General features: G+C 40.4%; 1 protein-coding gene across 8 annotated transcripts in view; it reads right to left on the reverse strand.

Moving 5' to 3' along the window:
• The window catches only part of NFIA (nuclear factor I A), a 282,624-nt gene that overhangs the window by 89,716 nt on the left and 170,195 nt on the right, over nt 1–22,713 (reverse strand). For all 8 annotated transcript variants that reach the window (XM_035123739.2, XM_060276862.1, XM_035123744.2 and 5 more), the window contains one exon: nt 11,084–11,158. In XM_035123739.2, the coding sequence (XP_034979630.1) occupies nt 11,084–11,158 (75 nt within the window). The remainder of the gene's footprint in view (nt 1–11,083; nt 11,159–22,713) is intronic.

Here is a 22,713-nt window from a genome sequence, read left to right on the forward strand (position 1 = left end):
CCCCATATTTTTTTCCTCACAACAATCCTTTGAGCTAGTCTAGGCTGAGGGTGACTAACCCAAGGTCATCCAGTGAGTTCCATGTGGGAGTGGGTCCCTAGTCCAACACTCTTAACACCACACTGTAACTTACTTGGAACTTAAGCACTTAAGTGCAACTTTATTACATAGTACTAGACTCTTTTTGAAGAGATAGATGGAATTGACCATTTTTTCAATTGGCTTGTCTGGTTTTTCAGTTTTGGGGTTGTTTTCAGAAATAACAATAATAGTATTAATTCTATCCCAGCCTTCCCCACAAAGGAGTCCACGGTGCAAACACCAAAATAGTAAAAGATAACCACCACCACCATACAGCATATGCAATGGTCAGGGTTCGTGGGAGTTGTAGCCCAACGACACTTGGAGGGGACACAGGTTTTCTACTACTGCCCCAGATGAACTGCCCCAGATGAACAGAAGCTTTTCTATGGGTTCTGTCCTTTCCTCCTCTGCAAGACTCCAGTCTTGATGCCATCAGGCTCCAACCATGGGCTCAAAGAGTCACAGCTTCCCTTAAGAAACCCTGGAAAATCAGGATAGAGAATTCTTCATTTGTAGGTTCCTAAGCATCTCACTTAATTTTTGTGGTAAAAGACACATAACCTGCTTCATACTGTAGCATATGTGGAGAAGGTAAGACTTCTGAAAGCAAAATAAATACATTAATCAGAAGGTTCTCTTTATAGTTAAAATGTGGGTGCTCGCCATACAGAGAACTAAAGCTTTTCCTATTGCGTGGCAAGGCCCCAAACCAGCCCCTTATTAAAATAATTCACACGGACACAGAATTTTTAGTTTAAGGTTATTGGGCAAAATTTTGGCCACAACTTTATTGAATTACAGAAAAGTGAGCGGTACTGGCTTAGGCATTGGCGTAGACTATATCCGACTCCTGCCCCCTTTGCAAGAAGTCAATAAGGGTAAGCCACCCAAAGAGGGAGCCACATCGGGGATCCCGCCTGCAGCTCTCCTCGGTGTTCCCAGAGGCCTGGCATGGCCCTAGCTCCTCAAGAAGACTTCGAACAAGATCCAGACCCTGGATTCCTTTAACGGAATACCTTTGATCAAATGGAGGGGCATGCGATGGCTGACCTCCCCTCCCCCAAAAATCAATGAGCCAATGCCTAACCGCCAAACCTTGGTAGGCAAAAACCAAGTGGCCAGTGCCAATTTGCCAAATGGAAACAATTCCTACACGGCCCCTGACCCAAGACAGGTGACCTACCAAAGTCCAAAGCAAGGCCAGAGAACACACATAAAACAGGGAGGGTGGGCGGGTGTCCGGCAGCGCGAAGCAGGTGCTCAGCACACGTCGCGCTGCCACTTTTAAACTCCCCACAATCATCCCACTAAAAAATGATTGGCCAATAGGCTTGGGATGATCGTGGTGCCACCCTGGCATGAAGGCTTTACTCCGCCCATGCCAGGGTGGGGGTGGAACTGGGTTGGGGGCCTGCCTGCAACCAGGACCATTCTAAAAATGATCCCATTTATGCAATAAAATGGTCCAGAATGTGCACATTTAAAAGGTTCTACAGAATTTTTAATAAGTGTAGCAGGATCATGGTAGGACTGGAGCAACCCAACGTCATTAACGTTAGTAGCACTAGGAGAATAGTTTATTGAGGGGATGAAATAGCTTCCCTCCTCTGTATTTGTGTGTTTAACTGGCAATAAAGGGCTTTGTGTGCCCATTTTCAAGTTACTTATCTTTGTAAGCACAATTTTTCAACTAATCATGTAAGGGACAAGGGAAGCCTGTATCCAGGACGTGTTTAGAACTTGGTTAACTTTTCTCCATTCCCTGGGAAGAAAGGAGGCTGGAATTGCAAAGATGTGTGTTTTAACTCTGAGGCTGAAATACACAGTTGTCTACCTTTTTGTGTTAAAGCTTACAAGGGCAGACAAAATATCATGGTATAAGAGGAGGCAAGGACGCTGGCCTTCTGCCATCGTAAGTCCATCTGCCAAATATGTCTATAGACCCATTATAGCTAGAAGGACTCAGCAGTTTCTTTTGCAGAAATGCTTCATTCTGGTAGCCCCCAAGGTGCAACTGAAATCTCTAGCTCAACTGAGCTAATCTCTCTTCCAGAGTGCAGAGGTTTCCACATGCTAGAGGTGGAAGGTACAAACAGGCATATGAAGAACTGGATATATCCATTAAGTCAGCAATGATAATCTTCAGTGATTCCACCATTTATTTATTTATTTATTTATTTATTTATTTATTGTAGCCAGCATATAAACCGGCAGCAATATTTCAAAACTAGGAATCCCAATTTTCATTCTTTGGAATATGTTTTTGAAAGAGCAGGCTTGTAGGCTTTGTAGTTTTAGGGACATTTGAAAGAATGAAAGCAGTGTCCACAAAAGATTCTAGCAATGGCTGAATGTTCTGTGACATGCATTAGTATCTGTCTCAAAAGCTTGGGTCAAAAAAATCCTGTCCTTCGTTTTATGATGTAAACCCTGGAGAACCTGTTTTAATTATGCCCCTTTTACAAAGGAAGAATTCTGTTTTTAAAATCTAGTTTCTTTACTAAGTGGCATTTAGTGTAAGGAAGCTACACAGAATATGTTATACTATGGGACCATACTAAAATTCCATGTGTTCTCCAGCACAAAGACTCCTGAAAAAAACATTGTCAAGACTAAGAAGCGATACTGAAATTTAGGGATATATGTCTAAATGTTTTGCATCAATTCCAACCCAATGAATAGCTCACCTGTACAAAGATCCCATTTGAAATGGATATCTGGACAAAACGAATATACAATAAGGTAGCTTTACTGAAGACTTAGTTTCTCCTTCAAGCTCTCATTTGATTGATATGTGTAAAGTTTGTCTAACTGAACTAATGCTGCTTTAGGATCCAGTTTCAGCTGACTGGGTGGTCTGGTCACAAACCTTCCCTACACATGGGATACATTTCAATCACTGGGAGTGCCAGATGAATCTGCCTGAGTCACCCCAGTCCAAAGGTTCCAAAAAATATGCTACTACCAGTACAATTAAATCTTTACCATTTTATTAATAAAAATCATTGATATATGCAAATAAAGAAATAGCAAAAAATAGTTTGAGTATTTGTCTTATGTGACGCAATGATCAGAGGAAAGGACAAGACAAGCTCAAGTTCAAGTCCCCATTCAGCCAAGGAGCTGTCTGAGTAAATGTTGGCCACTTGTCCTACCTCACAGGTTTGATCTGAGAATCTGCATTTGAGTAGGAGACCCAAAGATATTTACCTGGAGCCATTTCTTTGGGAGAATTTTCTTTTTAATCCAACCAGTATTTATTAATGCTTTAAATTATGTTTCATGGGGGACCATGTTGCTTTTATTTTTATACACGGTATTCCACCTTGTTATTTTTATAGAAGTGTGGCTTATAAATTTATATAATAATTACAATAATGTCACTAATTCTGTCTATTCCTTCTCTGCTGCATCCTACTCAGCACCAACAGCTAGACCCCTATGTCCCTAGCCCTACTGGGATGATGCTTTCATTTTATTTTTTAACCAATTAGAATGTTCATAAGCATTTCCATAACACTTCAGCACCTGAGACAATGGCATCAGAGGGCTAATTTATATCAGATGAAGTCAGATCTCTTACAGTTAGCAGCTCAGGAGGTTTTAGGAAGGAGGCCGTGTTTATATCAGTTTTGCTGTTGTTGTATTTACCTGTTTCACAGTGGCAAGTTGGCAAAAGCACCCCTTTCTGGAAATCGACATGATCTGTGCTCTAATTAGGCACTTACCATACTTAATCTCTTAAAAACTGTGAAGATTATCCAAAGAAGGATTTGACTTCACAAATAGATATATAGATATTTTGATAACTACAGCAGCAAAGTGATGGTGTCTCTAGGGTAAAATGGAGGTAAACCTAAGGAACAAGCGTGCCTTTTAACCAGCTAGCCTTTTCATGAACTGATTAGTAAGCATGAAAGGAAGAAGATGTGGGAAATGTGGCTGAAATCTGTGGCTAGGCCTTTATCTCCTGTAGACTGTTATGTTAGCTTTTGTAACAAAGCCTTGTAGAATATCACAGATATTAAATGTGTGGCGCTCATTTTAACATTACTAGTGCAGTATGTTATTGACCAGCTAATTATGCTGAATTCCATTTATAAACATAGCTAACCACTAAGTTTATGGAGACTTTTTGTGCTGCTTTAATAGGATATTGATTGAGAGCAAGGTTTGAGTGGGCGGCCATTGAATTGTGTAATGGCATACAAAAGGCAAGGTCACTGCAACGTTTGATTCTAAGCCTGCCGTCTATTTTGTATTATAATTTTTCTTTTTTTCGTGTCTGTCTGTTCATAGCCAAACTCAAGTTGTGGACAGCGGTGCTTTGCTACTGAATACGAACTTAGCTTCTTTAGCGTTTAGTTTCATGCTGCTGATTTTTAACTACTCCTCTTACAATATTGATTAGCACAGCGGAAAATTCAAAGGCTTGTGCATGGAGAAACAGTGTAGCCATCTTGCAGCAGAATATAAGAGATACAACCTTTCAAAATACTGGCTGGTCAATCATCTTTCATTCAGCACTTCTCATACAAAATCAGCTCCTAGCTGAGACTGCATTTGTATGAACAATCCTGAACACCGCTTAAATTGAAATGAAGTCAGTGACAGTTGAGAAGGCTGCATAATTTCCACCAAATTATTCAATATAATACAACAAGTGAACCCTTTCCACTAGTGGTTAACTAGTTAAAGAGGGGGAATTGCATAACCACAGACACTCTATCATGATTTTATTTATTCCAAGCACAGAAAGAGGTTTTGAGCCAAACCACAAAGGTCCCTGGCTAAGGTCATACCCTGTTTGCCATTTCTACCTAAAAGTACTCTGGCACTCATATTTATTGACTGGTGACTAATTGCCAGGAGCCATTTTACATTTTCAGGCTTCAGCTATTGAGAAAACTGCTACTGCTCTGGATCCAGGGACCTGTTGCAACTGGCTGCATGATCCTAAGGTCTGTTTAAATCACTCTATATACACAGGTCTGGTTCGCAGGACACGGTAACCCAACCTTACCATGTGGATGTTGCAGGTATCCAAAGGGGAACTCGTCACTCTGCGTTCCCCTGATCTTTATTTGCATGCTGTACTGACCTAATCCAAGATTTCACTTAGCATGTTGTCCAAACCCAGGCCCATGATTAAGCTCTCTCCTCGCTAACCATAAGCTGCAGTCAAGACCAAACCATGGTTAGAGCTTGTGGTTAGTCTGGACAGAACTTAACCACAAGCCTGAGTTTGGATGACATGCCAACTTGCTCAGTGCAGCAAGTGAATAAAAAAGATCAGGGAAGCGCAAAGTGCTCCAAGTTCCTTTTTGGAAGCCCATATGTTTGCGTGGTCCTGGAAAACAAACAAACAAATATAAATAAATAAACTGTGCCTTTCCTGCCTGCTTTCAGCAGTGTCAATAATTCAGGCCATGATTCAGCTAATGAGTTCCGTCAATGACTTTCGCCTGTGCAATGGAGCTTTCCCTTGTCCTTCCTCAGGATGCCCCACACCCCTGAAATTGGCTTGGGGGTGATCAGGAAAACCCCCAGAACAGTGCATGAGTGGAGGAGAGGGGGGGGAATCATTCCATATGACAAGCTGAAATGCTTGCACTGGCAAAACAATCAACATAGTGTGATGTTGAATTCCTCCCATTGTTTCTCGCTTCCACAGAAATAACCATGTTAAATCCCTGTGTATGTTGATTTCCCATCAATATTACATTCTAGTCAGCAGGCTTAGGTGCTTCAAACTAGATTTGTTGGGTTTTTGTAGAATTAGATATCTCAAGCCAGAGATAAACTGTCATCTTCCATCCCAATCATTTTATAGCAGATTGGGATCGATGATGATGATGATACCACCCTATACCTGCAGGTCTCTGGATGGTTCACAGGATAAAATCAGAATATAAAACCACAAACTACATAATCAAAATAAAAGCAACCCAATAACACCCCCCCAAGGATCTACCAAGTTCAAAACTGCAATGGCAGCAGTCACAATTTACCACCTGTTCACTGGGACCTCTTTTTTGCAATACCTTTTGCTCCCTCCCATCCTGCACCTTCAGCCTTAGTGATACAGCCCAAAACCAGCAATAAGGGAAACTGCTGTCAGGCCTTACAAAATCTTCAGGTCAAAAGGTGATAAAAGAGGAGGTTTGACCTCCCAAGGTGATGGTGGGGAGTCATGCTGTACATGAGAGATCACTGCTTTATTGCTTTTTAAGCAATAATGATTCATGCTGTACAGTAGTCGAATTATTGCAAGTTTCAAACACTAGGGTGCCACCTTATGCCAATCTAAAACATACATTTCATTTTAGTTTCCTATTGCCAGGGACGCTACATACAACTCACCTGTTTGTGTGACAGTGAAACAGATTGTTATCTGTTGCTTTAACTGGAGAGTCTAACCAAAGGCTGCACACCAAGACAGTCTAATGCCAGGCACCAGTACCACAAGATTCACTTTTTCCTAGGTTTTCTAGCTATGATAAATTTTATCATCCTTGTTGTGTTTGATTTACTGTTTGAATAGATTGATTTATAAAGTAAAATATTGAGTAGAGGTTTAATATCTACAGCAGGTGAAAAATAAGCTTATTAATTTGACGTGTGTTGATATAAGCGTGGATGTGTGTGTTTGAATGGGGAGGATCCCTTTAAAATTATTGTACCGACGACATGAGAATCTAAGAGTGACCAGATGGGCATATAGATCTCTTATGCACACAGAGATCTCCATTTAGCTTTATGGGATACTGATCCATAGCTGTAATAAACTATGCATATAGATTGGCACCTTCCACTGAAATGAATATGGACATTTCTCTGAATATGTGTTGCAGCAAATGAAAATTAAGCCCCCCCCCCCCACAGAATTAGAGAAAAGTCTGGCAAAAGCATTCCTAAAATGGCAGTAATAATTAACTAGAATTAGATTATGATTTAAATTTAGTTTTTCACTGGAGATGAAAATCAGCAAAGCAGTAACTTCTTGAGCCCTGGTTTAGCTGTCATCAAAGCTGAGACATAGCCATGAGACAATGGTGTCCATTTCTCCTTGGACTGTCTGGATTATGTCATAGTAAAATACAATCAAGGAACCTTTGATCAATTGAACAGGGTGGTGACAGGTACTCCTAATACACTGTTGTTAGTGAATATTGACAAACTGGTAATGATCATACTGCAGAATGTCATTCAGACCAAGAATATTAGCATTCTTTAAAGGTCAAAAGCAATAGCTTCATAGAGACAGAATTCCATACAATTCCAGCATCAGATACTTCACATTCTACATAGAATGACCATATATTTCAGCACAAGAACCATTATTTTTTAAAAAAAGACTGGGCATGACCCCATATTTGTGCATGAATATGTATTTAAAGGTTGCTAAACCACTGGTTGTATAAATCATGAGTGCTACATCAAACAGATGTTGCACATGCATGTACACAGGTGGTGCAAATGCAAAGCCTGTGCTATTGTGCATCAAAAGACTGACTGTTTAAAGTTTGGTTAAACATTAATGTTCTAATTTCAAAACTGTAGAAATGGGCTCTGAAAATATTTGCAATGTGATGCAACTGTTCTCAAACTGTGGGTCCTGGCACATCGGTGAGTTCCGACTTGTTCCTAGGTGTACTGAACAATCAGTATTTGTTTCTCCTCTATTCCGAGGGCAAATGGATAAGAGCCAGCCATTTATATCTTCTTCCACTAAGCCTGTCAATTCCCAAGCACATTCTACACAGAAACCTATATGCAAAGTTATGCCAACTTTCTAGCCCTCAGGGTTCCTTGTAGTTGGACACCCAGCTCCTCTCTGCTTCAAGTCACTATGTAGAAAGTTTTTTGTTTTGTTTTGTTTTGGTGATACACCTTTATTGTGCTTTATGTAAATGGCTTAGGCAGGCATGGCCAAACTTGGCCCTCCAGCTGTCTTGGGACTACAATTCCCATAATCCCTGACCACTGGTCCTGTTAGCTAGGAATGATGGAAGTTGTAGTCCCAAAACAGCTGGAGGGCCAAGTTTGGCCATGCCTGGGCTTAGGGAGCCTGCATATTATTTGCAGGTAGGTAGCCGTGTTGGCCTGACGTAGTCGAAACAAAAAATAAATAATCATTCCAGTAGCACCTTAGGGACCAACTAAGTTTGTCATAGGTATGAGCTTTCGTGTGCATGCACACTTCTTCAGATACACTGAAACAGAAGTCACCAGACCCTTATGTATAGTCAGAGAGTGGGGAGGGGTATTACTCAGAAGGGTGGTGGGAATGGGTGATTGGCTGATAGGAGTGGTAAACCTGTTGACGACTGTTAACAACTGTTAACGACTGCAATTGGTCTTGCAGGAAAAAGCAAGGGGTGAGATGACTAAAGAAAGCTTTATCATGTATAATGAGATAAGAATCCGATGTCTTTATTCAGACCAGGTCTCTCCATGGTTTTAAGCTTGGTAATGAGTTGCAATTCAGCAACTTCTCTTTCTAGTCTGTTTCTGAAATTTTTCTGTAATAAGACAGCTTATTTATGTCCATTTATCCTTTGGCGTAGGGTTTGGCCTGTTTGTCCAATATAGAGCGCTGAAGGGCACTGTTGGCATTTGATGGCATACACAATGTTAGAAGATGAGCAATTAAATAGTCCTGAGATGGTATGTTGGATGTTGTTGGGGCCAGTAATGGTGTTGTCCGGGTGTATGTGGCAGCAAAGTTGGCATCTGGGTTTATTGCAGGTACCAGTGTCCATGTTAAGTCTGGTGGTAGTACCGTGTTTCCCCCTTTTTAAGACGTAGTCATAATATAAGCCATGGCAGGATTTGAAAGCTTTTGTAAAATTTAAGCCATACCCTGAAAATAAGCCATGCCGCCGCCTGCCAGCGCTGGGCATGGGAGAGAGCAGGAGACTGATCAGCCACTGCGGCATCGCGCTGCCAGAGACTCGCAGCCACTGAGGAGCTCGCGGCACTGGGGCTTGAGGGCGGCTCTCGCCTTGCCGCCCTTTCTCCCGCTCCCGGGGGAGACGCGGCTTCCATCCCCCGTTGCCAAGGAAATGGCCCAGGGGAGAGACGCCAGAGCGGAGGTGCCGCCCGGCTGTTGCCACCGCCGAAAACGGCAATGCTTAGGGCCGCCTCCTCCTCGCGCGAGATGAAGTAAGGCCCCTCGAGCGGTCCAGGGCTCGCTTCCGAATGCGCAGGGATAGGGCTGCGCCATTAAACTGCTTGCAAACTCCTTGGAAAAAAGAAACGTGTCCTGCAGAGCCCAGATCAAGGAGGTGGCCTGCGGGGTTGTCGCCGCTCAGCACCGCGCAGAGCGCCGGATTAAGGAGCCGGTCTGCAGAGTCGGCGCCCAGCAGCGCGGCGCTGGATTGGGGAGGCGGTGCTTCGTGCGGAGCTGCTGGGCACCGACCCTGCAGACCGGCTCCTCGATCCGGTGCTCTGGGCGGTGCTTCTGGGCGCCGACCCGGCAGGCCACCGGATCGAGGAGCCGGTCTGCAGGGTCGGCGCCCAGCAGCTCCGCACGAAGCACCGCCTCCCCAATCCAGCGCCGCGCTGCTGGGCACCGACTCTGCAGACCAGCTCCTTAATCCGGCGCTCTGCGCGGTGCTGAGCGGCGACAACCCCGCAGGCCACCTCCTTGATCTGGGCTCTGCAGGACACGTTTCTTTTTTCCAAGGAGTTTGCAAGCAGTTTAATGGCGCAGCCCTATCCCTGCGCATTCGGAAGCGAGCCCTGGACCGCTCGAGGGGCCTTACTTCATCTCGCGCGAGGAGGAGGCGGCCCTAAGCATTGCCGTTTTCGGCGGTGGCAACAGCCGGGCGGCCCCTCCGCTCTGGCGTCTCTCCCCTGGGCCATTTCCTTGGCAACGGGGGATGGAAGCCGTGTCTCCCCCTGGAGCGGGAGAAAGGGCGGCAAGGCGAGAGCCGCCCTCAAGCCCCAGTGCCGCGAGCTCCTCAGTGGCTGCGAGTCTCTGGCAGCGCGATGCCGCAGTGGCTGATCAGTCTCCTGCTCTCTCCGATGCCCAGTGCCAGCGCAGCTGGGCGCCAACCCGGCAGGCCGCCTCCAGCAGCAGCAACGTGGCAGAAGGAGAAGGAGGCTTGCTGCACGTCCTGAGCCCTGAGTCCGTGGGACCCAGCAGCAGCAACGTGTACAGTATTTTTTTTTTTTAAAAAAAGACACCCCCCGAAAATAAGCCATAGGCTTGTTTTCTTGGGTAAAATAAATATAAGACGGTGTCTTAAAATGTGGGAAACACGGTATTATTGTGGATGAGGAGTTGTTTAAGATTGGGTGGCTGTCTGTTGGCAATGAAAGGTCTACCTCCCAGAGCTTGAGAAAGAGAACTGTCATTGTCTAGGAGAGGTTGTAGATCTCTGATGATGCGCTGTACTGTTTTAACTTGGGAGCTGTATGTTATTACTAGCGGTGTTCTGTTATTTTCTTTTTGGGGTCTGTCTCGCAGCAAGTTCTCTCTGGGTATCAGTCTGGCTCTGTTGATCTGTTGTTTAACTTCATCGGGTAGATATATTGGTATGAGCTTTTGTGTGCATGCACACTTCCTCAGATACACCCAAAAGTTCATACCAATGACAAACTTAGTTGGTCTCTAAGGTGATACTGGAAGGAATTTTTTATTTTCTTTCGACTATGGCAGACCAACACGGCTACCTACCTGTAACTATCACAAATTGTATCAGGCTATAGTCTGCATGCATGCTTTTCTTTTCTACTACAGCTATTTGTAGGACAGCAGATTTCAGAATGAACAATGTCCTTTCGTAAAACTAGGACCCTATTACTATAATATGATACACCCGAACTAATTAGAAATATAGCACGATTTACTAGATGTAAGGCATGGTGAACTGGAGAATGAATGATCAGCTTCATAAAGCGTTTTGCATATAATCATGTGGGATGGAGCAATCAAAGAAAGAAATATGTCAATGTAAGATATTCTAATGTAACTACAAATTATACTTACTTTGTGAGACCCTTACTAGCTCAGTCACACTGAAAACGCCTGATGTGACAAAACTGTCTTGGAAGCCCAAATGTCCTACAAAACACAAGAAAAGTATAGATGCGATTAATTTTAAGCACTTAATGACAGTATTCTTAAATACTTCACTATCTGTTTAATGTGAATGAAATTGAATATTTAATTTTCCACTTATCACTAATTGCTGTTTAGGTAGGCAGATATATGGTTAGAGTTTAGGAAAGTTAACATGACAGATTAACAGGGAGAATTGTATATATTAAAGCATCACAGCTGGAAATCTGAAACAAAATAAGCTCATTTTAATAAATAGTTACCTCAGATGACCCTAAAGACTTAACAATTGAAATTAAAATACTGTACCTAGGAATCAGATGGGACAGCTAAGTTCTTTAATCGTTTTAAACATTATTCTCTAAAGAAACATCTGATCAGGATTATCTACTCATTCATTCAAACAAAACAAGATTTAAAGATGTACTCTTCCTTTCTGAGGTTACATTAGGGAAATCTTAAAATAGCAGCTGTTAAAAAATCTTGAAAATGAATGCTTTTCACATAAAAAAAACCTCTTTAAAATGAGCTGTTCAAAACAGAAACCAAATCTTTGCATGAGAAAGCTTTAACTCTAATCCTCTGAATTTCTTTAAGAGACAAGGCGTATGCTGGCTTGCCGGTTTCATTTGTGTAAGGGATATTTTATATCAAAATGTTATTACACTTCCCATAACAGTATTTCCCTTTTTCTATGAAAACATGTCTATCACCAAATGTTAATTTAATTTTCTGGGTATAATCAATTACAAAACAAGAAGCCTTCAAACTGCAAATCGGGTAACAAGGAATTCTGCTGAACCAGATACTATAGTTCATACAGTACATATCAGGACTTCAATTAGAGGTCTGTGGCTGATAGGGCAGCCTGACCCATTGCTTTTGAAATCAGGGTCAAAGAAATCTGAGGATAAAGGGATTATTAAAAGAACTGTAAAGTTGTTCTTGTCCACAGGATAAGTGGCATACATTTTAAGGTGGTTCTAATGAAGATTACCAAGTCTAACACACACACACACACACACACACACACACACACACACACACATTATTTAATGTAATATAAAGCTTTGCTATGGCCAGACATACTAAATTCCTTCAGCTTCTGTTTCACTGATTTCATTTCCAAATTACCAAAAATATTATTCATTTATTTAAGTTCTTGCATAATATAACTCCCCCACAAAAAACCCATATGCACACAATTTTATATTTATTTTGCTTGCAAGGTTTAATTGAACACAAATGATTTATTTTGATTTATAAAAATTTAAATTGCAGGTCCATTACTGTTAAAGTGTTTCAGTATTGATATAGTATTATTAGAAGCAGCCTTTGTACATTCTCCATTCAAGCAACACATTCAAGCTGATTTCCCAATAAATAATGTAGGGCTGGAAGCACTACAGCCTACTGGCACCAGCAGAATCCTGAATCTGCCAGCATTATTTTCATTTCTATTACCCAGTGTTATAGCGTTTTGAGCAAACAGTAAAAGTCAGGTGTTGTTAGCTAACATTTCTCCTGGATAACCTGAATGGCAGAGTATCAAGCTCAGAACACAAAATCAATGCAGACTTTACAGTTGTGAACCACATTCACAAATACATAAATTACTCCCCAGTGTAAGCCATGTGCATGCTCACAAACTCATAGGAAATGTTTGCATCCACAAGCATTACTGAATGTAAGCCTTGCGTATACTCTCATCAATAAGCATTATAGGAAATTGTATAGAATAGCCATGGAAAGATGTGCATAATAACCAGAAATTATGCACATTCACCATGGTCATTCTGCACATTCTCTACGGTTTACCTAGTTAGAGTAAAAGGCATAGTGTGCTGTCCTTTTAATGAAGATGCTCAAAGCTGCTAACAAAACATACAAAACAAGATAAGAAGCCAATCATTAAAAACAGGTTCATACATAAAAACCACAGCAGCTGAAAACAGCATTAAAATGCAAGCACACACACAGAGAGAGAAACTGACTTGATGAATAAATTCTTACAAAGTGAGACTTTCAATATTTGTTGCACAAGTTGTAAATACTGCTATTCTGTACTGCAAAGCAATGCCAGCATTAAAAATCCTTGCCATGTAGAGTATCTTACTATACAGAGACATCTTAAAATCTTAAAATAGTAGTGATCAATTAGAACTTCAAGCCTATTATCTTTACCAAATGCCTGATTAGAAAGAAAAGCCTTCCCAACTCTAACTGCAACTTGATTCCTCTTGGTTTTATCCCCTACCTAGATAATCCTCTGTTTCACAAACAATGTCAAGCAAGTAACTTCTAATAATACTTTCAAAATAGGCGTCAAAGATACTTGTTACAGGGGCACCTGAAAAAGTTGCTGAAAAGATTTCTGATCTGTCAAGGAGTACACCTACTAACTTAAGTATTAGCCATATGTTTTGATGTGACAGTGAAGCTGGAAAAGATTTGAAATGCAATGAAATTATTAACTTTGGATAATGATGTATGCAGTACATGTCTGGGGTCTTTCAGATTATACATTGTAAACTATCAATAGAAGGGAATACATTCTGGGACTTTATGCTGATGATGTTGCTTTATGTACACAGACCCAGTTAATGCTGGAAGGTTATTGAGTATAGAATTGGAGACCTTTTTCAATGTCTCTGGACAAAAATGGGAAGTATTGTTATTTCATACTTCCCCACAATTTTCCCAAATATTACAAATCCCACTAACTAGAAAAAACTTCATATACTGCAACTAAACTAATGCTTGTTTCAAAATTATTGCTATTATTTCAGATGTTACCAGTTTGAATCCTACCTGCCCATATGTTCCAGTGGGGAAGAAAACTTAACAAACTCCTATTTCAGACAAACAGACCATGGATTTAAAAATATTTGCTGTACCTTCACCCAACTGTTGGAGGATGGGGACTCCAAAATCTAAACAGCTATTAAAATGCATGTCAACTCATCAACATGACAGACCTAATGTCTGGCAATAAATAAACCCAATGGAACATTTGAAAACTTAGAAATAGATGGTGTTCCTCTAAAAGTAATACCTATTAAAAATTAATTCCTCTCTTTGCACTGGCTTACAAATCTGTTCACATTTACAACTTTGAAAATTTGGACAAAATAGGCAAAGTTTCTGGTTCCAGGCCTCTCACCTATTATTTCATTACAATTCCACTCTGTTTTCAAAAATAAATATACAGTCATACCTTGGTTTAAGTACGCCTCGTTTTGAGTATTTTCAGTTTAAGTACTCCGCTGACCTGTCTGGAATGGATTAATTCACTTTCCATTACTTTCAATGGGAAAGTTCACTTCAGGTTAAGTACGCTTCAGGTTAAGTACGGACTTCCGGAACCAATTGTGTTTGTAAACCAAGGTACCACTGTAGTGTCTATACTACAGATATGTGGAAATAAAAATAATGGTTTTATTGGAATTTATATTTACAAAGATGAACGACTGCTTACCTTTAATAAGATGCAATTTAAATGGAAAATATTCAAATATCATGGCTATTAGGCTACCAATTAAGGTCATTTTTATTGAATTCCCAGATTAAAAATGAAGCCACAAGACAATTAATGACATATGAAGAAATAATAGTCGAATAAAATATAATAGCAAATGTATTAACATCATCTTTGCATAAATATATTATAGAGATTCTATTTGTCCTCAGCAAAATTTGAGAAGGTTGCAGGAACTGAATTAAGATTTAGAAGTTGAAATAGATGAAATAGTTGAAAGATTTAGAAGTTGAAACAGTGGACAAAAGTGCCATACAAATCTATTTCGGCAGCAATGAAAGAAAGAGCCTTTAACCAGAGAAAAGAGCCCTAGATGCCTAGCCTATATGAAACTGGGCAGTTCTCCTATGTGTTGTAGAGTACCTCCCACTATAAGGACATATCAGCACATGTGGTGGGAGTGACCAAAAATACGGTAAAAAAAAATTCTGGAAAAATGTATTTACAAAAATATATTTGATTAGAAGGAAGACAATCCTCATGACCCCAGGAATGGCTCTACTTAACTCACATTGTCCTGATATGTTGCAAATTAGAAACGAAGCTCTTATAACATAGCTATTAATTGCGGCAAGAACAATTATTATTAACTGTGGATCAATGGGATTAACACAATTTGCCAAAGAAAATTATTGGAAAAACTGACAGAAAAATTAAAAGTAGCAAGAGGTTAAAAGAAACACGACAATTTTCATGCAATCTGGTGCGACATTATTGACTACACGCTTAATGAGGCATATGGTAGACCAGTACCCACAGTTTACACTTCTGGTGTAGGTACAAAGAAGTTCTAGGCAGTCTCCAATGCAGGCATTGAACAGATCCCAATATATTTAAGTTTCCTCAAAGGTGAAGTGAAACAAGTCACTATCTGCACTAGAAACAGAACTGTCAGATGTTCCTGAAGTCATTAGAATTGTAATTCACTGTATTTAAATTGAATTTGCGGCAGGCTAGAGAAGATTTCAACTGTCTTTACGCTTAATAAAAGGTGAAAGCTGTGAAAGCGACGTATCCCTCTGTGGAATTCCGACTATTCACTCACATGCTCCTATGTGATGGTGACAATCAGCATGCTGTGAATTATATTCTTCCCATGCCAGTCTATTTAAAAGTTTCACAGTTTGATCAATGCATATTTGCAGTGTGTGCTTGTGTGTGTTTAATAAAGACATTTAAGTATGGACTTATTATCCAAATATCTCAACATTAAAATAAAGTTAGATGAAATGAAGGCTTTAAAAATAACGGGCCAATTGCTATTCCTAAGAAATCACTTTAGCTGTACTGCATGGGTTTCCCCTCTATTGCTCTTACTACCATTATTTGCTGAGAGTTGCTTTTCATATCATTTCAGCATCACACTAATAAGTAACTAACGGCCACTTCGTTAAGCCATTCAAATGAAGCATTTCCTTCCAAATAACCACTAAGCCACTGGGTTCACATGCCCATATTATTGGAAGCTTGCTTGCACATATGGCTTTAGAAAAGTTTTTAAGAACCACCAGCACATTCTTTGAGGCATATAGCAGACTATCTGGGATAAATCATGTTAGCACAATGGATGGACACCTTAAAGACTTTAAAGTCATGTAATACAATCCTAGGCTGGATCTTTCTTGTTGAAAAAGGCAGAATACAAGTGGCCAAGAGAAAAAAGAGCCAATATTTGACAACACAAATCAGCATAACCTTTTAACTGCAGCAGTCATGGATGACTGCCCTTTGACCTGGAGAGATTATGTGGGATTTCAATGACAACAGCTGGAAGTGAGCATGTGTGAATAGAGAACAGAAGATCTTAGGCCTAACACAAAAGCCTGTCCAGATCAGAGCATTGATTAGAAATTGTTTCCTGGTCCCAGTTTAATAGAGTGTAATAATGAAAGTTTTGTTAACTCTTCATAGCATGCACAAAATTAGCTGGAACTTGTTCTTTGTAGTCTTCTCATAAATTTCACAGATTCATCTTGTAAGAGAGATCATTTCAGAACAATTGCAAATGGGGATAACTGTCTAAGAATTCTTTGGACTGCACATTGAAATAAGAGCAACATCATGTAAAAGATAATAATCTTGGCTTCAAAGGACACTGACAAATTCTACCCCTGGAATAAATATAAATAAGCTAAAATGAAATACTCTCATTTATTCCTGTTTTGTCTCTTACAATGCATGATAACATGGAATAATAGAAAATTATCACTGAACCAAAACTTTATATCTTGGGTACTAAACTGATTTCGCAACATTCAAATGAGAGATTCTTAAGTGGGTCATGTGGAACTTGTTAACATGAGTAGTCATAATATTTACAATAATTATTGGAACAATATGACGCATAATCCTAAAAAGAGGGAGGATTGCAGCAGGGCGACATCAGGCTAGTTCTCAAAGGGGGAGAAACCTGTGGTGAGCTGTACTTCTTGATACTGCACGTGAAAGCTCAGATGTATATATAAAACGAGATGTCAAAGAAAAGATTTATAATGTAGCCTTCTCCCAAACAGCTGGTTTTCCATGTGCAGGAATTCTATTTTGTATCGAAAAGAACTCCACCATATAAATCCTCACCTGCTGTCTCAAGTGGCATCTCACTGAGTTGGCCACTACAGATGTGAGAAAGGGCAAGGAGGAGTCCAATATGGCAGACAATAGGAAAGCTGGCTTATAGTGAGTTAAGACCAGTGGTAGGTACATCTAGTACAGTAGTACTCTCCAACGTTTCAGGCAAAGGTCTCTACCAGGTGCTACATGACATGCCTTAATTGAAGAAACCAGAGATACCTGAAGGAGCGCCTCCACACCCATTGTTCAGCCCAGACACTGAGGTCCAGCGCTGAGGGCCTTCTGGCAGTTCCCTCGCTGTGAGAAGTGAGGTTACAGGGAACTAGGCAAAGGGCTTTCTCGGTAGTGGTGCATGCCCTGTGAAATGGCTTCCCATCAGATGTCAAGGAAATAAACAACTATCAAACTTTTAGAAGACAGCTGAAGGCAGCCCTGTTTAGGGAAGTTTTTTTAATGTTTGATGCTTTATTGTGTTTTTAATATTCTTTTTAATATCTCTGTCTTAATACAGAGACACAGTCTACTACTGAGCTCTGGTCTCCCACAACAGGGTAAGGATTTGCTACATTCTGAGTTGTGAGCAATACTTGTGACAGCCTTGGATCACTACTGGTGGCCTGATCCACCCAAGGGTGATCCAGGGATGTCTCCACCCAACATGGCTGAGACCTGGAACTCCCAATTGGTTTGGACTTTGGCTGAATCTGGTGCACAGCACTAGTCAATGCACATGCCCACACTTTAAGTCAGGGTTTCTTTTCTGTTCAATCTAATATCAAAAGTTATATGAATTTGATTAAAGCTGGATCCTTAAAATGTTAAAATAATGACAAGAAAGTTAAGTAAGCTAATGCTGTGTTAAAAGTCAACCAATATTTTTGTGAAATAAAAAATAACCTCTTTGTTAGAAAAATCAACAGCATAGATACTGTTTAGACAACCACATCTCTGAAAACAACAGATGCCTTAGCATATTTTTTTTAGCTTTTTCATATTTCCAATGCTAAAAGGAAATGTTAAAAGGGGAAACATCATTATAAATAGACATATTCATTTTGTAGATTAGCTTACCACACATTCCTCAAAACCCTTTCAAAGCAGACAAGATGGAATCTATAGAAAGTTAATCATTTTGGAATATTTATGGCCTCTGAAAAGACTGTAATAAAAAGAAAAGCCACCTTTAGAAAATAATAAAAATGAGTTGTTTATCTTCTTTTTCCTATCATTACTGCCATAATTTCTTTTACTGATCACAACAAACAATATAACCGTAATCGCTGGAATTGCTGTAGTGACTTAAAATTCAGGTTTAGAGCTCAGTGATCAAGTCAATAAATAAATAAACAGTAGGCTAACATTAGGAGTCCAGACAATACTGACTGCTCAGTAATGGAACTGATTCCACAGGATGCTGGATGTTGGTTTAGGCTTAGGGCCTTTCCACACTTTGGTCTCATTTGGATACAAAGCTGAACTATTGTTATGTGAATGAGCATTTACCAGCCGAGGAGTCATGTGCTGCTCCACTCACCTCTTCTTCTTCAGCATGTTCATTTCCATTTTTAACTAATCACAATTTAGTGTTATATCTGAAGCCAAATAAACTGTGATGATTCTTAATCATGGTTTACCTTGGCTTATGAAAGTTGCTTGTTTCAATAAACCATAGTTAAGCTTAATCACAGTGTAGGGTTTGGTCATAACACCAAAATTTCAATACTAAACTTTGGTTAATCGAAAATGGAAGTGAAAGTTTCTGATTTCCCCCAGGGACATCTCAACTTAAAGCTTTCTCAGGCTTGTTTGTGAAACACTAAACTAGGCCAGTATGTCCTAGTTCTCTCAAGGGTTTATCTATACGATATACCTGTTTTCAAATACATGTTGTCTCCTTCACACATTATGTTTCAAGTATGTATGTTTTTTTTAAAAAAATTTTTTTTAAAAAAACACACAACCAAAGCAAAATGGACCTGCAAATATGTTTCAATGGCTTAATAAGAGTGCTCATATGTTTTAAACTTGGCTAGATATTGCAAACATTAATCTGCTTCAATTTCCCTGTTTACTAATAGTTTATTCTGATTTTGACAAATGTGATTTTTTGGACTGATCTTAATCAGCAGCAATGTTATGTCCAGAAAGTTTCCAATTTCAAAGCTCTGTGTGTGCATGTTGGATAGATAATGTAACTAGAACAACTCTCATTAAGCTAAATTTTGTTAGCTTACTCAGTATGTGTAGCTGTTACTTCTAAAGCATATAAAACCGCAAGAAGGAATGGGTGGCCTGCTCATTCCTTATTTTGCGCAAAGAAACATAAATTTAAAGTCATTTTAATTTTTTTGTACTATTTACATATTCAAACCAATCAAGAACTGAAATAATCACATTTGTTTCAGCGCCTTGTTTATTGCTGCCCAGCCCCTCCCTCCTTTAAATCTTTTCCTTAGCCAGAGTGATGTTTATTGAATACCTGTCATTTCTGCAGCGGCTTGTGCCAAGAGCAGCTTACCATTGCCAGTCTTACTGAAACCCCTTCTGTTTCATATTCTCTAAGGGGCTTCCTTAGATCAGCTGCTTCTCATACCCAATGCACAGAGACCTATAAATTTGCAAGCGCTGCAGTCAACGTCCTTAACAGCAAGTGGCACCCATTTTGCCCAGTGTGGCATACTCTTGAAGGGACAGAAGAGATACCACATGGTGAGCAGTATTCCTCACCATGTGTAAACTGTCAATTTGATTTGAAATTAAAAATTTTGATTAACACGAGCGTTTCTGAGCCTCCCACTGGCAGCAGCCTGGTTACTGAAAAGTGACATGATTTGTGACATGCATGCTGTACAGAAAGCCCCATGCCAGGAACTGAAAGACCAGTTTTCATTTTGTTTAAATATTGACACTTGCTTGGGGAGGTCTTCTTTTTTTAAGGGGGTGGGATCGAAATGAACTTTGGTATTTTGGACAACACCAAACAGGATGTCGATAGTGAGTGGTATCCTGTTGTTTTTAATAAGTGCCCCATGAGTATTAAAAGATGAGAACTCTGTGCGTGGTTGTATTTGTGGGGTCTATACTTTAAAATGTCATGTCTTCTCAGCATCAGAGCCTCTGTGAAGGAAAATAAGGTATTAAAACATGTTAGCTTGATAAATATTTCACACATAACAAGAAATGTGAAGGCAACCCATCCCCAGGGGTTGTGCTGAGCTACACAGATACCCTTTTAATCTACAGTGGAACCTCGACTTACATCGGCCTCTTCTCGCGGATGTTCCAAGTTGTGACTGCGGCAAACCCAGAAGTAAACACCGGGTTTGCCATGATTTGCACATGCGTGGAAGTGGCTTCTGCCATCTGCGCGTGCGCAAAAGCAGCTGCCGCCTCTACGCATGCACAGAATGCACATTCTGTGCACAATGGTGCCTCTACTAGCATCTGGTTTCGCCCAGCGGACGGGCCTCCAGAACGGATTATGATCGTAAGTAGAGGTTGTACTGTAATCTGTTCATGAACACCTACTGGCAACTTGTTGGAAACCAATGAGATACAGCCTCCAAATGGTCCATTTCAGACAAATCCTTATGTGAATTAAATAAACAGAATTACATAAGAATGAAGAAAGTCAGTGTGCTATAGTGATTCAGAGTATCAAACTAGGAGAGGAGAGGCGTGGACTCAAATCCCTACTCATCCATGAAGATTACTGGACCAGCCAGTTTCACCTACTTCATAGGGTTGTTGTGAGGATTAAAATGGGTGGACACACTGCTTTAAGCTCCTTGGAAGTCAGATGTGGTATAAATGCAAACAATCAAGTACTCAAATCAAATATTCCAAAGCACCTACTTTGTCTCAACATCTTTTACTGAAAATTGGGCACCTAATTACAGCCTTATTCAACATCTATCAGCAAGTCATAACTGTGTAGCTATACTGTATCATTTCCAAGGGCTTAGCTGTTCTAAAATGCTAGCCTTTCTGGCAGGGATACTTCATTAAGGAGGATGGTTCTCTGATTCAATCTGTCATAATTTGTAGAAAGTGAAAAGAACCATTTTGCTTGGGCCCACTTCAGGGGTGGCTAGCCTGCAGTCCTCTAGATATTGTTAAACTACAATTCCCATCCTCTCTGGCTGGGCCTGATGGGAGTTGAAGTCCAACAATGACAGAGCTCACAAGTTCAGATAATAATAATACAACTAGTTCAAGCATTTTGGTATAATGGCATCCCAGCAAGGGACCCACAGAACCAGGAAAAATACATTTAAAGAAGCCTTAATTTGTTTTTTAAACCAATTTTTAAACATTAAGGAAAAGACCCAGGAGAGCTTCAAAAATGTCTTGGGGCAGCTGCAACCCAGAGGCTGCATGTTAGGCCCTTCTGAAAATATCTACACATGGACTGGCATGGGAGAGGAAGCAATGACAACTCAGTCTGCCCTCTCTAAATGGCACCCCATGTTTAGCCCGAAGGCAGTGTTTAAAGGAGGGAGATCTTTAAAAGCCAGTGTTGGTGTTTATTATTGCTTCACATTTATGCCCACACCTTATTGAGCATAAGTTCTCCACACAAAGGAGGAAAAGAAGGGGAAACCTTTCCTATTATGGCTTGCTTGTGTTCATCGTGCTAATTTGAATGCTTACCTTTATTCCTGGCACACAGTTTTAACCTAAGACATAAAAGGTTGTAAAAGTCATGTACTGTACTGCCAGGCTACCCTTGTGTTCCTGTCCATCATCCTGTTCAGACACGGAAAGGGCTAATGATCTGTCAGCTAGGTAAATTCATTACCCAGGAGAGAATAGCGCGCTGCTGCTTTTGCCCATTCACAGCAAGGATTTCTTTCGGCATGATGCTGCATCTTCCAAGTCTCACGGGAACAGTTTAAGGTTGGCAGAATAGCACTAATAACAACAATTTACATTTATGTGGTTCAGGGCATGCTCTATATTTCTACTCCTATATCATTCGTACTCCCACTGGCAGATTCATCAGTCAGCATGGAGGAGATACTGCCCTCCAACTCTCAGGACCAGGTTTTCCCTAGTTTTTCTTTAATGAAAATGGGTCAAGAAAGCTACAATTTGAAAGGAAGGGAAAAGGGGGGAGTGGAAATAGAGCAGTGATAACCAGCTGCTGCCTTGAAGAAAATAATCTTTCAAGAGCCAATTCCAATGAAACATTTTCTTCTAGTCGTGGAGGGATGAATTTTAAACAAGCTGGGTTGTGTCCAAAAGGTTCCCTAACTTTGACTCACTACGTCAGAGAGAAAAACCCTACCACTGCCAGGAGGGAACCTTTGAAGCCAGCTCATTATTTGCTGATTTGATTTATTGTGTGACCCACCTCAAAGACTTGGGATGGATAAAAGAAAAGTTAAAATGTATAAAACACAAAATGTGATGTAACCCTTCTACTACCTTGCCTTAGGTTACAAAA

The sequence above is a fragment of the Zootoca vivipara genome, chromosome 7 (genome assembly GCF_963506605.1).
Source record: "Zootoca vivipara chromosome 7, rZooViv1.1, whole genome shotgun sequence".
Lineage (NCBI taxonomy): Eukaryota > Metazoa > Chordata > Lepidosauria > Squamata > Lacertidae > Zootoca > Zootoca vivipara.